This window comes from Ammodytes marinus, assembly GCF_949987685.1.
Source record: "Ammodytes marinus genome assembly, chromosome: 5".
NCBI lineage: Eukaryota > Metazoa > Chordata > Actinopteri > Uranoscopiformes > Ammodytidae > Ammodytes > Ammodytes marinus.
In genome coordinates this window covers 10,032,884-10,049,494 of record NC_137234.1, presented here as the reverse complement: position 1 = coordinate 10,049,494, position 16,611 = coordinate 10,032,884, and the positions used below count along the sequence as shown (strand labels likewise).

Sequence of the window (16,611 nt, the reverse complement as noted above, 5' to 3'; positions counted from 1 at the left end):
CAGATCAGAAGACGAGAACATTCAGACAGATGTTGGTGAATCATTACTCTGGGAAATGATTTGAAGCAGGCAAATTATATCCATGAACTCATGTAATTTCATTTGATAAAGTTTGTTTATATTGACATTTGACCCAGTTTCCTTCAGAGTCTGACTTTAGGCCGCTTTAGGAATTCAGTCTATTTCCGATTGTCACATAAAATTATCGCAAAGCTGCAAACAGAATGACTTGGCTTTCTGGCTCCCCAATGTAAAATGAGATATGATTGAGTTCTTTCACTTGGGGCAGTGGATCCTTTTCCCATGATTCATTTGGCCTCAGGAATCACCCAGCCCACCCTCCTCCACCTTTACCCTCTCCCCTTCTCCTTCCTCTGTCCTGTCTGCCGTTTCCTCTTGCGTTCTGGGAAAAGCTGAGCTCCTCTCCTCCTTCTCTTCCTCTCCTTCATCCCTCTCTCCCTCCCTTCCTTCTCCTCCTCCTCTCCTGCATGGGGTGAGAAGAACCCCTCTGCATCTCTTTCTAAAGGACGGGTCGCATGCGGCATATAGCAGAGGGTTGAGGCAGGAGTTGAGGTAAGCCAGACAGGTGACGTACGGGTGAGCGGCCAGTAAAACCTGATCCAAAGAGCAGGAGTACGGGACAAAACCAAACTCCAGTAGCATAGCAACGGTCTTGTTGACGTGCAGGGGCAGCCAGCACAGGAAGAAGGCCAGCACCAGAGTGACAATGACCCGGAGGAGTCTTCTCTGGCGTCTGCGGTCGGGACGAGGGCCCTGTCCAAAATGTCTGCTGAGGAGCCGGGCCAGTGAGCAGTAGCAGACCAGCAAGATGATGAGAGGAAGCAGGAAGCCGATCAGAGTGGATTTGAGACTCAAGGCCGCCGCCCACCACATCTCTGCCCTCTCTCGATCCGCTTCCTCAAGCTCTGCTCCAATCAGCACGGAGTAATCCATCTGGCAGGAGAGGAAGACTGATCCAGAGTCTGTGGGGTGAGTTGGCTCTATATGCCAGTCATTATCCCCAAACTCAGGGTATACCTCCACCTCTTTGACCGACCGCAGAAGCAAACCAGGGAGCGCCAGCACCCCTGCCAGCACCCACACCCCTCCCAGTATCCACAGGGCCCTGCTGCCGGCGCGGCCGTGCCCAGCGTGGGCGTGGTGCTGGCCAGAGTGCCTGCGTCCAGTCAGGACCCAGTAGCGCTCCACACTGAGCATGCTCAGGCTGAAGACACTGGCGTACATGTTGAGGGCGGTGAGGAAGCTGCTGGTTTGGCACAGAGGTTGCCCGAAAGGCCAGTGGTAGCCCATGGCCGTGTAGACAGCCCACAGCGGCAGGGTCACCAGGAAGCAGAGGTCAGCCAACGCCAGGCTGGCTATCAGAGAGTCCGTCAGGGAGCGGGATGAGGGGCGAGGGACGGAGGGAGGGTAAGAGGTGGAGGAGTGAGAGGAGTTTCTGCAGCGTTGTCCCGAGGAGTTTGGCTTGTTCTTGTTGTGAGGAAAAGCACCAGCGCTGTGAATGTTCTGCAGAGTGGTTCTGCTGCAGCAGAGCTTTCCATTCCCTGCTCTGTCCCCTCTCCACGCTCTCCTTCTTCCCCCTTCAGCTCGGTCCAGGTAGGCCCACAGCACCAGGCCGTTACCGAGGCAACCCACCAGGAAGGCCAACAGGTAGACGGCGGGGATGATGGAGTAGGAGGGAGACCAGTCGCTGTAGTCGCAGTGGGAGAGGGGAGTGGGAGAAGGGGAGGGGGAGGTGGAGAAGTCCCAAGCATCCGACATCTGTGCGTCCGACTCCTTTGTTTCTACATCAAATAGTTTGCCATTATATCACTGGAGGCTCCTTTTCCCGGGAGAAGTTTGGTCAGTGTCGCAGAAGTGTCCAAACTCCTCCAAATGGGGCACTGGTTTTAGATATAAGATGCAGGACCCCGAGGTAGATTAGTCCCGTTTACTTTGGATTCTTCCTGGATGGTCTGAAATGTCAATGAAAAAACGTTGAAATTCTTAAACTTTTGCAACAGGCACAAATACTGGAAATACTGCACATGCGAAGCTCGTAACAACACAAACATCCAGCTCAGGAATTCAGTTCAGGAATTTTTGACGAATCTTCAAAGAGTCTTGTAAACAATCAGTGAACAACTACAAAATGGCATTAGATTATTGAAACAGACAAACTCCCAGATTATATTAAAAGTATTAAACTGACTCTAATGCACAACTTTTTCTTCTGTTGAGCACTTTCCACTGATCATTTTATTGTGGGCCTAAAACCAAATGAGGAAGGTTCAGGATATAACAAATACTGTACAATACATTCTCATATTGCAATAATAGAGTAGCTCCAAATAAATATAATGGTCTCATAGTGAACTTTTGACATTAACTAAGGAGCAAATAATATAACATCTTTTGTCTGTTTCCGCTTTTATTTTTAACAACATTATACTAAAGTATTTTGAGCTCATTGCTTGTACTTTTGAATGCAAAAGTTGCCTCATTCTCGCTATCTCAAATGAGGGCCTTGTCCTGAGAGGAAATATGTTGAAGCTCACAGCAGACACTTCTTACCTTTAAGGCTACTTCGTCATCTGATGGGATGAAATCCTCTCTGAGGTGCTGAGAAAAGAGTGATGACCATTGTGGAGTAAAACACAGCCTCTGTGACTTTTCCTGTTGTCCTTCTCTCAATCACTGCATCAGTACTATGCCAGTGTGCCCTCCATTTAAGTCCCAATATATAGCATTGTCTTACACAGAAACACACACACACACACACCATCCTTTCTCTTGTTTCCAAACCAGACCACCCCAGCGGAGAGTTACGAGACCGGTAAACAGTAAAACCCCCCCACCCCCTCCCCATACAAACACACACACCTCCCAAGAGACACAATGACACCACTCATCCTCCCCCTACGAATGCACACAAACCCAACACACACAAGCAGACACACAAACATATCCCACACTCTCCCGCCCAAAATCCTTTGGCCTGTAGAATCTTCTCAAATGCCAATACTGTACACAACTGTGCAAACACAGACGCACCCTTTCTTTTTGTCAGTTTTTCACATGTTCAAACACACAGTGTGTACAGACTGGTCGAAACGTAACAACCCACACACAGTGGACAAACAACAGTCTTCACTTTCATTGTCTGAACCAAAAGAATAGAAGAGTGAAAGTATTGGAGGAAGCCTTCATGAATGTATTCAGAAGGCCATTATTCTGCATATTCCTGAACAAAAAGAACAATACTGACCGTTTTCAGATGAAAGTGAATCGAAAACCACAGCAGTTTTTCTCCTTCAATGAAAGGGCTTTCAGTTCAAATAAAATAAATATATTAGATGAGAGACATTACTGCCACTGATGTTTTTTCCTGATAAGATTAAAGAGCATAATTCAGTGTTATTCAAGGTAGAAAATAACTTTTATTTGAACACATTTTCAAGATCAATCTTGACCAAGGAATTGAGATGGGATGTGAACATTTTTCTACCTTCATTTTGGTGTTTAGCCTACATTGCATTTTTACCATACATGTCTCTGAGATGTTGCGCATCATTCACTGACCTCCTAAATGAAATCTGTCTTTGTGGTTAAGTAGACATGGAAATTATATCATGGACAAAAAAGAAACCTTGGTGTCATCTGTCACAGTCATGGCAGCAACATGCTATCAGAGCATTATTCATCATTTCCATACGAGATACTGCAATTTGCAAATACAGGCACATAAAGTAGTAGTACTGCTAGTACGACAGGCCAATAAAAGCAGGTTCATCTTATCTGAGTAGGTGTTTGAAAACAGCACATACACTTTCATAATTTCTAAATTATCATAATGCATAATTTTTCACATTTTAAAGTCCAGTGGTACTGTATCTGAACCGATGTTACAAGTCTCTTTCCCATCAAACCAGAGATCCTGTGAATTCATGGCTAGTTGTTGAATGAACTCCCAAGCATTACGTTTGTACAATAAAAGGTATTACTATATGAAACTTATCTTTGTTTCTTCTCTACATTCCCTTGACTAATAAAAGCAGTTTTAGAAACATTTCTTTCTATTATTTATGTTGTCTTAAGTTTTGTATGTGTTGTTTTTGTTCCATCTAAGACTTGTTGGATAGGTGGATGGACGGACATATACTGTCAGTCAGTATGTGGTTGGTTACAGTGTAAACAGTGAAGATGCTCCGATGGTAAACAGGAAGTGTTTGTTTCCACAGGGCCTAGAGGTTATACTGCCATTAACCTGTTGTCACAGAAACATTCCAGTCTATTTCTCTCACGACAACACCACACACACACACACACACACACACACACACACACACACACACACACACACACACACACACACACACACACACACACACACACACACACACACACACACACACACACACACACACACACACACACACACACACACACACACACACACACACACACACACACACACACACACACACACACACACACACACACACACACACACACACACACAGCAAAGAAAGGCAGGCTGAGTAAATACAACTGATTCATTGAGAGGAAAGCTGCAGGCTGAGCATCAAAGTGGGAAACAACAAGAAAGAAGGATGAGGTGCAGAGTAACAAGAAAGGCCTTTGAGAGTTGGGAACTGCATCTCCTGAAAATCTCTGGATCCAAACATTATCTAAAGCAACACACAGCACCGTGCATTCAACCATGCCTGTACAATCCTTTCACAGAGTTGGTGTGCAGGACCTTTTAGGCTCTCTGAAACTTGCTGCGCCCTTGTGTGTTGGCCACTGGTGTTGGTGAATTCCTCTTCCAACATGGCAATGATTTGGCTACCTGTAAAGCCGAAATGATAAAAGAATTTGCATGAAACGTCAGGGACAGTATGCACCACAGAGGGAGTTCACACAGCAGAAAGACGCTTCAAAAGGGATTGAATGCACTGTGGAGACATACAGCGCGTTTTATTCATGATGGTCTCCAGAGCAGATCAAACGTTCATCCGTCTTCTTCTTATGGTCGTGATGGCGGGAGCGGAGGTGCAGGAAAACCTCTCACCCGAGTGCAAACAGTACGTGTACATGGGCACGCTACCCCGCGGCCTCGAGGAGCAGCCTTTTAAAAAGATCTGCCAGTACTACGAGGGCAAACCACGATTTGTCACCTTGTATGACACGTCCAACCACATCCCCATTTATTCGGCGTACACCTTCAAGCGCTCGGACGGATCCAAGAAGGTGGATGTGCCTTGGATGTATGAGCCACAGGTAGGAGTTTTTTTGATTAAATGTCTTACCCTTCTAATATCCTATCATAAACATTGGAAAGCATTAGGGGTGTAACGATACATCGATATAGATTGATATATTGGTGGAAGATTGAACTGTATCGATGCAACGCCCAAACGCCGATGCATATCGCCGTCTTTAATATACACTGAATAGATTGTTTTTCATTTAAATATCTGGAAGAGCTCAGAAAAAATGGTCAAAGCATAGGCTATTTTAGCTGTTTTTGCGAGTTGATATAAATGTAAGGTTGTGTTAAATGGGCATATGATATTGTCTATTGATCGTAGGTCCCTGAACCGAACTGAAGTCGTATCGCTGCAGACTTTGTGAAATCGGCAAATATTGTATCGTTATCCAATGAATCGTTCTTATATCGTATCGGGATGAAAGCAGCGATTTACACCCCTAGAAAGCTTTTTTCTAATGTTTAGTTAGGGACATTTCGGATGGATCCTTTGGCAATCACTCTTATAATAATCTTTTTTTTTAATGACTATGCTTATCCTGACAGCTATCTGAGGTGTCTGCCTCCAGAGAGATGCAGCAGTTCCCTTCTGAGAACGTCCATAGGAGTTTCGAGGACGCCCAGGCCGTGCTGGACGACTACTCTGACAGTGTGATGTTTGAACGGGGTCAGCTGAATCCGGACGAGCACCAGGCCCAGCCGGACGACAAAGCCTCCACCTACACCCTGACAAACGTGGTCCCCCAGGCCCGGGAGTTCAACATCGGCCCCTGGAAAGACTACGAGCACACCATCCGCAAACGCCTCAACAACTACTGCCGCGGCACCGCATACATGGTCACCGGCATCACCACCTCGGGCCACACCATCCGCCGCCACAACATCAACCGACTGGCCATCCCAACCTACCTATGGTCGGCCTACTGCTGCGTCGATTTTGACCACAACGCGCCGTACGCAGAGCGCTCAAAGTTCCCCGCGTTTGCAGCTCACGGGCTCAACGACCGGGAGGACAATAAGGTTCAAGAGATGACGGTGCAGCAGCTGGAGGAGTTCCTGAAGAGGGTCACTTATGTCGGCAGCTCTTTCCAGCTCTTCTACGACAACTGTGCGCCTCCTAATAGTGCCCTGCACCTGCCTTGAGAACAAGGAGATGGTCCTTGAGCTTTAGTGATTGATACACATGCCATACACATCATTTCATTTCATTACATTTTGCAGCTTCTCCGAGTGAATACAAATTTTGATTCCATCATCAACTTTAGTTTTGCATATAATTTCTCTTTGACAACTTGTTTTCTGGTTAAAATCTATCGAACATATAACAAAAATAAGTAGGCCTAAATACACCAACACCTTTGTTATTAGCCTAAGGAGTTAGACTAACAACAATTACCCTGTTTTTTTTCACAAGTGGGCTGATCTCTACTAACTTTACCCAGTATTTTAAGCACTTTTATTCTAAATCAAAGTGTGAACTATGTTTAACACAATATACGTTAAAAAAGTTCTATTAACTTACTCTTCTGTGGTTGAAACTTGAAAGCTATGAAAAGCTACTTCTAAGTGAACGTTTGAGAATTTTCACCCTTTTTAACTATTGTAACTATTTAATGGTGCATCACTAAGCCTTTACTATGCATAAACTCACCATGAAAAACCTGTAGCCTACATGGTTGTTCTGTTCATTCACTTTATCTCATGTTAACTCATCCTCTTGATGACTGGGAACTACAGCTGCCTCTGTAGGGCTTTTGTTCAGCAGACAGATTAGTCAAGACAGTTTTACATATTTCACACACAGCCTCTAACTGTAGCACTACTATTCAGTGGAATGCCATGCAGGACAAATTGGTCCAGTATCCAAACTTTACATTTCATTTTGTATCAAGTCAATTTACATACTACTTAAGAGTTGTACTAGTCTATGGATTCTAGTTAGGCTAATTGTTTTTGTGAGGTGCAGTTGCTTGTCCCATCTTGGTTGTAACCTTTTGTGGTACACTCTTGTGTGCACATTTGGATCTCAAACTGTGAAGTTCAAAAAGGCAAATCAAGTTTAAGTAAAGTTTGACGTAACATTTAAATTTCAATCCTAACCTTTCTCTTTCAGTATCTCTTTATGACTTTGTTCATTATTATTTTTATTCGTCACGTTATGGTAAGATCTCCTTGGTTGTGCTTTGGTGGAGCAGGTCATAGATGATTTACACTGTATTAAATGTAAACAATGAATTGATCAAACAGGAGGAGGGCAGATTTAGCCCCTGGGTGAATGATAAGATTTAGTAACCATATTTGGTTTGAGTAGTTAGCTGTATATCGTGCCAGCTGGCACTGATAAGAGCCCTAAAAACATCTCAGAACCTTTATTGGAAGGACAATTAACCCTGGTGGCCAGAAGAGGGAGACAGTGTTTGTGTAATCCTGGCAATAGTGTAACTAAACACCTTCCTGTAGGAAATACAACTTAACAATCTTATTGTTCGGATTCTGAATAACATAAATATGCTAAAAAGACTTCATTAGTGCATACAATAATGTAAACAATCCTTCATCTTGCAAAATAAACAGCAGTATTTAGAAAATATATGTTTTATAAAAAGGGACAATCAAATACAGACTGTAAACTCTCCTGTTTTAATTTCACTCAGTTTCAATTCACAAATTAAAAAACAAAAAACAGAACTCATCTATGTACAAAGAGGGCATACTGAGCACCCTGTGCAGCAGTAATTACATTATGAGGCAGCACCCTGAAAGTACAAGGTTATCTTAAATCAGTCAAAATATGCTGCATCATTGCAACACAATCAATGTATAGCAAGTAAGAGCACTACTACAAAAATAAAAAATAAAATAAAAAGTTTAATATAGTAATAATGTGCTGCTCATTGTAAAGAAATGACCTTTGGATTCAAACAGAACCCAGTCGCTCTCACACACACACACACACACACACTTAAAAACACTCACAACAGTAGGTAGCCGCAGTAGACAGGTGCTGTGCAGCAGTCCGCCTTATGCCCGAGTGTGTTTTTGGTATCAGTTGAACCACTTAGTGTTGAGCTGTGTCTGTTTCTTGATGCTGGTGTCCATCTTGAGGACCTCTCTGATGGCCATGGTGGCGTAGGTGGAGGGAGGCAGAGAGAACTCCATCCGCAGAGACCGGTACTTCCCCTCTGTTGGAGGAAGGACAGAAATACTGCATCAAGAGTGTGTACATAGAAGGCTGTCAAATTACCACTGTGGCCTGTTTTGTAATGACATCCATAGCATTCATGCATCTTTGCTTTAAACATTTCATACAGCTCTAAATCGGCAAATGCTACCTTGATTTAGGTGGGAAAATCAACAGCCAGGTAGCAGTTTAACAATTGTATTCAATAAAATATCAGCTTGTTGTGTTGACAGCTTGTTGCAAAAGTGGCCGAAAAAACCCCAGTAACATAGTTCTTAGGATGTATGGAAACAAAATCATGGGTGAAATTCAAAATGAACAAATCTCCTATGTAAAGTGATATTTTAACAATGTTTTAACATTGTCCTAAGTGAAATTCAATATTGCCGCAATGGCAATATAGAAGCTGGGTCCACCCACTAGTCCAGTGTTTACTAAGTTCTGACACAGACCAAACCAGCCCTAAAAAGGAGCTTACCTTTTTTGAAGACCGGAGCGGGTTTTTTCTCCAGAATCTCAAAATCACTATGCACCAGGGAGATCTTGGGGTCGTCATACTCAACCAACTCCCTGCATTGAACAGACAGAAACACACAGCACACCATTAGAGGCTGTAGGAGGAACGGCAGTATTACAAAATAATTGAAATAAAGCATTCAAACAACCCTTTTCCACAACAGCTTTAGTGTTACAATGATTGGCCATACATCAGCAAATGGTGTTTGGTGGCTTGTGCCCCCAATGGAGCCTTCAAGGCAGGGCTGCCTGGTTAAGGATAGGGCCTTCCAGGCAGCGCTGCCTTGAAGGGGGCACAAAACACAATTGAGCTATGTACAACGGTGCTACAACATGTTATGAAATATTATACAGGTTCTTAATTTGCTGCTAACCAGTTGACATCAGTGGGTCTGATGATGATGCGTCTGTAGGCTCCGGCCAGGGAATAGTCCTTCACTTTGTGTCTCATGTTGTCGATGTCCAGCCCGTCTGCAGTGAGCAGCTCTTTGTAAGCTTTACCCACTGACAGAAAAGACACAAGCATCACCAGTTAGCATTGTTTTCTTTTTCCATTCAGATTTTTATTATATCCATTTTAAAAAGGTGCACTATACAGTTTCGGGAGAGGGGGATTTCTTAGCATTTGCAGAGCTTGTGGTAAGTCTACAAAAAAATGTTTTTACTCTACATGTACTTCTTAGTAAGGAATAATTATATCATTATAAATCAAAACTAAATTGTTTTGAGGCACCTGGGACTAAAATATGTTTGTGAAACAATAACTTTTGGGGTATCTTTCTAACTTCAAACAGTGTTGCAGGGATCCAATTTTCCTGTGAGGATAGTTTGTTTATTCAGTTATGAGAGTATATCTTAGAAAATGTTCACTTCTCTGACACGCCCAAAGTTACATAGGGCACCTTTATCATTATGTAGATTAAAAACCCCTCTGTGTGTTAAGAGGAACGGGTGTTATTGTCACATACATTAGTGTCAAAGCCACCCAGTGTAATTTTTCACACTTATTTTTTCCGTGTAACATGCAAAGAAATGAACTGTAAGTCACTCGGAGTAATTTATTACCGTGATGTGTGGGGTAGATGACATCATACCCAGGAAGTGGCATCACAATGTCGTGGATGGTGTGAGTCTCAGCCTCCTCAGCAGACAGCACATGGGCTGTGGCTTCATGAACATAACAGAGAGACAAACATCAGTGAATATCATATTCAAGGAATTTCAATTACTTTCACGGCTGTGAAAACAGGTCACACATATGGTGCAAGGATTTCAGACAGCAGTGCGCAGTCTATTCACTAAGTTAAGTGTTGTTGTGATGTTAAGTTGGTTAAAACAATAGTTACACATTTTGTGGAACAATCTTTATTTGTTTTTCTTGCTACGAGTTAGCTGAAAAGAATGAGAGCACTCTCTTGTCTGTACGTGAAATCTGAAGCTACAGCAAGCAGACAGTTAAATTAGCAAAAAAGCTGTTTACGGGAAAACGGCTAGTCCGCTTCGGTTCAAAGGCAAAAGCAGCTCCTTGAAGTTCACAGATTAAAGGTGAAGTGAGCGGTTTATTTTGTGTTAATATATGTGTTATATCACTCCATATTCCTACAGCCATCACTTCAACAGAGTGTGGACGTCATATCACAGGTCTCCAAGTCATTCTGATTTGCAGTAATAGCCCAAATAAAATGTTGTAGTATCCTGATTTTTTATCCAATCAGGAGAGAGAACGCTACAAACCGTCACTCGTCTCACTCATATATAATATATACACTCCATGGTCTCACTGCCGGTGCACGCCAGAGCAACAGATGGGTGAATGTGCATGCGCCTACAATGGCGGAGCAGGTAAAAATCCTTCCCAATGTCTGTTTTGATGGTTTTTATCATGTTTTATCACACTTATGGATCTGAGATGATGCTAGATAACTTGCTGCTTGAAGACCGCAATGCATTAATGTGGTGACGTAGGGACGAGCGAGGGGACTGCTAACTGCAGTAACTGACAGGAAGTTAGCTAAAAGAACCATTCCGCTTACAGCTCCTTTAACATGTTTATCTTGTTTGTTTTATCTGCTTCAAGCCTTTAGTTTAAAAATCTAACATTTAACAAGAGCTTGAAAACGTTGAACTACTAACTTCCTTTGAGCATCAGGTCGCCCTCCACAGCTTTCAGGCCGAAGGCTTCGATTCTGCGGCTCACAATGGTGTTCCACATCCTGCTCTGGTAGCTGTGGATGTACATCAGCCGGTTGTTACGAGGGATCTGGAGAAAAAAAAAAGAGAGAAAAATAACAAACACCACTCGTCACAAAATGCATACACATGTCTCTTCTATCAGTGAACATGATTGAAAGTGACTGCTTCAATTTATACAGTTAACACATATTTACAACTGTCATATGGCCTTAACAATCCTCTGGTTACGTAGCAGTTTAGTTACAGGAAGTTTGGTGTACTTAGTTTATGTTCTGATTCTCTAAACCACATTTTAAAACGTTTATTAGCATTATTAATTAAAAAAAATACTGACAATTCCAAAAGCAGTGACGATGTTCTTCTTGCCATACATGGACAGGCCTCGTAGCAGCTGCCCCTCTACACAGCGCTTGTTGGGGAGCTTTTTCAGGGCTGCCTCTGGATCCTGAGTCTTTGCCCACTCCTCCCTGCAGTGCACCAGGAATTCTTTCTCCGCTGAAGAAAAAAGCAAGAAAAGACAGAGGAAGGCTTGAAATACTTCTCAACCACTTCAAAAGACAAAGGAAAAAATTGTGAGAAATAAAATTACCTCCGGGACGAGGCTTCAGGATTAAATCTACCACCTGGTTCCAGTCATTTCTCAAGATAGCCCTGCCCAGAAAGAAAAGAAGGAAAGAATACATAAGTGTACAGTCCTGTCAAGATTATATGACCGTGTTACAACAACGTATGTCAGTATCTCCATTTTATGATCTTACCTGCCAACTGTATGTGTTGGCACAGCTGTGGTGCCAAAGCGCTGCATGCCATAGTAGTTAATGAAGCCGGTCGTCTTTAGGGATGTCATGCCTTGTTGGACCTGCTCATCGGTCCCTGAGATGTTCCTGATACACAAATATATATCTACAAATAAAACAATACAGTATAGTACAGTACAGTCATGTAACATTTAAGTTAACACTGGTGACGAGACAACTCACAGTATGCCTGAAGAATGTCAACAGAAGAGATACGGTATTGAAGGCACATATTTAAAAGTAATGTTCAAATTAAAGCTAAATCCAGTTGACACTGCCTTTATACCCAAGAGTTTAGGCTAACATCACAGTGAAAGTGAATTAACTCAACTACAGGAAGATGCACTTCATGATTATATCAGCTGATTTTGTATTATGGACAAATCCATACATCATAATGCAATTGGAAATGATAGTCATATTAAAGTAATCGTATAGGAAACTAACAAAAGCACAGGAATTGGGCACAAGGTATAACAACATAGGCAAAACATCGCCATAAATAACATGGGCTGACCTGATGACCACAGTGAAGTGGTTCCCCTGCAGCTCCCCGAGCTTTAGAGGATGGTTTTTGTAGCAGAAGTTCCCCAGTTTGAGGTTCTGGAGGCACTTGTTGAGGTGAGACAACCGCTCTGCTGTGATCCTGAGAGGACAGAGGGAAAGGTTTTAATACGGATCCTGTGCAACAAGCTGAGCCACCAGAGATCGTCTGCCAAGTAACAGCAAATAACAAGATGCAACAAGTGTGAATACACACTGATTCATGTAGTGATATGCTTGAAGCGTTACCCACCTGAGAACGGCAATCTCCTGCACAGTGATGGCTCTCTTGTCCTTGGTTCCCATGTAGGAAAACATGTTGGGTCTAAGCCTAAAAAGACATCAATGATTTTATATTTACATATGCTGGGCCTGAACTAAACTCACGTTACATTTAGCACATAAACTGTAAATCTGTCTCTTGTTATTAAATGATATACTTTTTTATAAATAACTTCATTCAGACCTGAGGAACTTTGAAAGCACATTGATGGCATCCATGGTGTCCTTGTTTTCTTTGTAAAGGACAAAGTGGCAGAAGCTGCCACGGTTTTTGGGCCAGAAGTGTTTCCTTGGAGCTTTTATGGACACAGAAAAAAAAATGTTGTACTAAAATACATAGTAAGAAACTCACAGGTTGAGGTTATAGCTTAACACATGTTGTACTTCTACATGATTACCTGTAAAGAAAAGAAAAGCCATTTGTTTGATTTATGTATTCAATCCCTTCATTGCAATACATTATAGAAATAGGTTAAAATTGTTATTCAAAAATCCAAACAGCATTTCAGCCACATTTAGCACTCAGCATCTGACTCCATGTGTTTTAACAACTTTCTCTGGAGAATAAGTTCTTACCTGCAGTTCTTTTGCCATCTATCCACCAGAGAAAAGCAAAAGGAGGATAGAATAATGTTACTAAGAAAGAGATGTTTGTGGGACGAGGTGTCAGGGGTGAGATCTCATGCATGGGCCTGAGACTGGACTTCTGTATTTTAACGGTGTATGCAACAAGGGTGCAGGAATATTTCAAGGCACCAAGACACTAAATCTCTGCTATTCCTATTTTTTTCATTCTTATTTTAAAGCGTTCATTCTGACCATACTTAGTCAAAATCTAGATCAGAGCATATACATTCAGTCCTTATCTATCTGTTTAAAAACGACTATGAATAAAGATCTGAGCAAACTCATATGCATCTTAATCATGCACATGCACAGGTGCAGGCATCCATTTCTACTGCTCTGGAATGCAGGTGTGACCACATGCATTGCACCAGATAAGATGGAGGTAGACATAGAAATGAACATGCAATAAATCTTTCCTCTGATCATTTGACTGTGTACAGGTCCAGAATTCCATCTGGTCCTGACTACTCTCCCCATACCTGCCAGAGCTTTCTTCCCAGCAGCGTGGTAGGCCACTATGAACTTGCGTCCGTCCTTATCTTCTGTCTTTGTCTCCAGACCAGGATACTGAGTCTTGATGGCTTTGTGGAACAGTGTTCGCTTCTCTTTAGAATCATCCAGCACCTAAAGATGTCCAGAGAGGAGTAAGGAAAGACATTACATAAAAGTGTTTAGCCATGTCATAAAGGGATCTAGGAAGTGTAAACTCACCTCTATGGAGACATTGTCCTCTTTGTTCTTAAAGAGCTGCAGCTCTCCAAGCTGCTTTTTCTGCTCTTCGGTCAGCACATCACATTCAGCTGCCGGTTCTTCAACCTCTGGGACTTCCTAAAAAACACAAACAGTCAGAGTGAATTAAATGACCACGTCCAGGGCTGTCAATGTACAATGAATTTGAGTCTTAATAAGTGACTGGACATTAGCTCAATCTCAATATTAATGAAGAGAAGTAAGATAACGTTGGTGAGCTTACCTCAGCCTCGGCAGGGATAGACAGGTCGTCTAAATGCACTATCTTGCCTTGTTTGTTGATTTCATTCACCACAAAATCTGAATACCTGAGAACAAATCACGAAGGACTTATTCGTTAAACAAACCTGAACAGCTGAAACAATTCTGTTACAAAGCACACAAACTATGAACTGACTCAACCAACCTTTCCTTCAAGATCCCAGAGAAGCCCTCGTGGTCACTGACATACTTCAGGATGCCCACATCCACCTCAGTGAGGCCGTGCTTCATCATCTCAGCGAAGGCCTCACCGCTCTCATCCTGATCACTCGCTCCTCCCTCCATCTCTTCCTCCTCCTCCTCGGTGTGGAGGGGCTTGCCTCCATTCTTGTCATCTTTCTCAACTCTGGGTTTCTTGGGCTGGGTGTCGCCCTCCTTATCCTCTAGACAGCCTCTCTTTTCTCCAGCCAAGGAGGCGACTGGCATGGGCTCTGCTTCAGCCATCAGAGCCAAAGCTGTGACGACAGGGCAAACGGTTTTAAAAATTACTGTACTTGAATCGGGAAAGATAGATAATTACTGAATACGTCCCAAATGGAAATTGTATTGTTTCAGTAGCAAATAATAATAAACACTTTAATAAAAATGTGCATTGTCCATTTCTTCTGAATTGAAGAATTCATTGTAGATTGTTATTGCAGCTGCCAGGAATTAACTTATTCTGTGCAGGTTCTTATTACAGCTGAGCTGAAGGACGCCTGCCATCTAACCAGTAGGCTGTGAAGTGCTGTCCATGATCTTCAGCAGCTTTTGCATCACACTTCTATATCCACATCCAACTATAGGGGCTCTAGAGCAATCCCCAGCACAGAGCCAGGCCGCTTTCTTTATCACTTAGTACGGTTTCTGTGATGCTGCTGACTCAACAGATGGCTGCAAATATCTATTATATTAGTGGCAGTCTTAAAACGTTGCACTGCAGTCAATTCAAAATGTTGCCGTTTAATACTGCAGCGTTTGCATGAGCAATGACAACAAACTGAACTGACATCAATCAATGGCCTACAAAACAATGCTACTGACTCACTGTTGTGGCGCTGTTAGCAAGAAACAGCTGTGGGTCGAGGAAACACTTCTTCTCTCCGAGCTATCAGAGACTTCTTAATAGGCACTGAAAGACATAATAAACATGTTGGCGATCATTCAGAAGTTAGCAAAGCTGCTAGCGCCTTCGCCTTGACATCACTCATTGCTAGCTTACATCTCCGGCAATGGTTAACGATGGCAAAAGCGATGCTAAGCTGGAACGTCAGTTTGTTAGAGGCCAATACATTGTTGTTCCAAGCTAAAACTCTGCTTGAACTTACCTATGGCTGGTTGAATTGAGAGAAGTACAGCAGGGGACCATGCAGGGTACCGCCAGCCTTTCTCACACGTGTATGCGTGGTTGTTTCCGGTGTGGTGCCAAAAAGTGATCAGCCGCGGGAGCGCGCGCAGGCTGTTAAAGCAATATCGCCTCGAAACTTTTGTGTGTTTCATCTGATTAGTGTCTCATCAGTCATACTATTCAATACAGGATTATTGTCCGCTGTAATAACAGTAACACATGTGTAATTTAAGGTGACCAGACATCAACGTTGTCCCCGTTTTTGGTGGCCTTGCCCGGCCTTTTGAAACTAATAAAATAACGTGATCAGGCATTAGACCTATAGGCTACTGTTATGAATTGTCAAATAAACTCTGGGCCAGTTCCATTACGGACCCGCTCCAGGTCTGGCCCACCTTTGGACTGATTAACCACAAATTCACCACATCCGTTCCGGAGCTGGCCCAGTACCGGCCCAGTTGTGGAAAACGGATCCGCAACGGTATTGGCCCGTTGTGCCTAAGGACACCGGCCCGGTTCCGCTTTACAGATCTGGCCCGGAACTTCTGCTACCTCCGGGCCGGATTTGGGCCAGATGATTTTTGCTATCTGGGCTGTTATGAATTGTTTATGTGCACTGTGACTCAATTATCTTTCTTTGTTTTGAAACCACTGTAGGGCCTAATTGAAATGATTTGTGTGGCTTCTTTATACAATAAAACATGTATGTATGCCTATCTTCTTTCTGACTTTGCATTATTTTAACATCTTATTTTAGGCCTACCAGTTTCCCTGCAGTCATCCCCAGATCGTACTTCAAACTTCAGTGGCCTAGATATGCGTTCCTGGCTCCAGTATACACATACCAGTTGTTATTCACTATAAA

The 16,611-nt window shown here is 42.9% G+C and overlaps 3 protein-coding genes across 4 annotated transcripts; 1 reads left to right on the top strand and 2 right to left on the bottom strand.

Annotated features, from left to right (window-relative positions):
* Positions 1-318: 318 nt before the first annotated feature.
* aplnr2 (apelin receptor 2) lies at positions 319-1,779 on the bottom strand (the record flags this gene model as incomplete). Its single annotated transcript, XM_080028532.1, has 1 exon — positions 319-1,779. One exon carries the CDS (start codon positions 1,777-1,779, stop codon positions 319-321), a length of 1,461 nt encoding a protein of 486 aa, XP_079884658.1.
* A 3,258-nt stretch (positions 1,780-5,037) lies between these two features.
* Positions 5,038-6,651, top strand: LOC307251210 (endonuclease domain-containing 1 protein-like; the record flags this gene model as incomplete). Its single annotated transcript, XM_080028531.1, has 2 exons — positions 5,038-5,280; positions 5,816-6,651. 2 exons carry the CDS (start codon positions 5,038-5,040, stop codon positions 6,410-6,412), a joined length of 840 nt encoding a protein of 279 aa, XP_079884657.1. The 3' UTR covers positions 6,413-6,651.
* A 1,239-nt stretch (positions 6,652-7,890) lies between these two features.
* Positions 7,891-15,810, bottom strand: pus7 (pseudouridine synthase 7). Of its 2 annotated transcripts, XM_080028390.1 has the most exons (17): positions 15,727-15,809; positions 15,447-15,530; positions 14,565-14,874; positions 14,382-14,466; positions 14,120-14,236; positions 13,888-14,032; positions 12,966-13,077; positions 12,753-12,830; positions 12,474-12,602; positions 11,918-12,043; positions 11,749-11,810; positions 11,494-11,654; positions 11,100-11,226; positions 10,032-10,133; positions 9,341-9,470; positions 8,929-9,020; positions 7,891-8,451 (listed from the first exon to the last, which is right to left on the bottom strand). In XM_080028390.1, exons 3-17 carry the CDS (start codon positions 14,861-14,863, stop codon positions 8,315-8,317), a joined length of 1,902 nt encoding a protein of 633 aa, XP_079884516.1. In that variant the 5' UTR covers positions 14,864-14,874; positions 15,447-15,530; positions 15,727-15,809; the 3' UTR covers positions 7,891-8,314. The 2 variants fall into 2 exon arrangements, with proteins under 2 accessions (XP_079884516.1, XP_079884517.1); XM_080028391.1 differs by lacking the exon at positions 15,447-15,530 and having other exon boundaries at positions 15,727-15,810.
* Between the last annotated feature and the right edge of the window lie 801 nt (positions 15,811-16,611).

Coding starts and splice junctions, on each gene's coding strand:
- pus7 (XM_080028391.1), bottom strand. CDS start 14,863: ATGGCTGAAGCAGAGCCCATGCCAGTCGCCTCCTTGGCTGGAGAAAAG. Junction 12,044..12,473: donor CACTTCACTGTGGTCATCAG/GTCAGCCCATGT, acceptor TTTGTGTATCAG/GAACATCTCAGGGACCGATG. Junction 11,227..11,493: donor TCGTCACTGCTTTTGGAATT/GTCAGTATTTTT, acceptor TTTTTTCTCCAG/ATCCCTCGTAACAACCGGCT.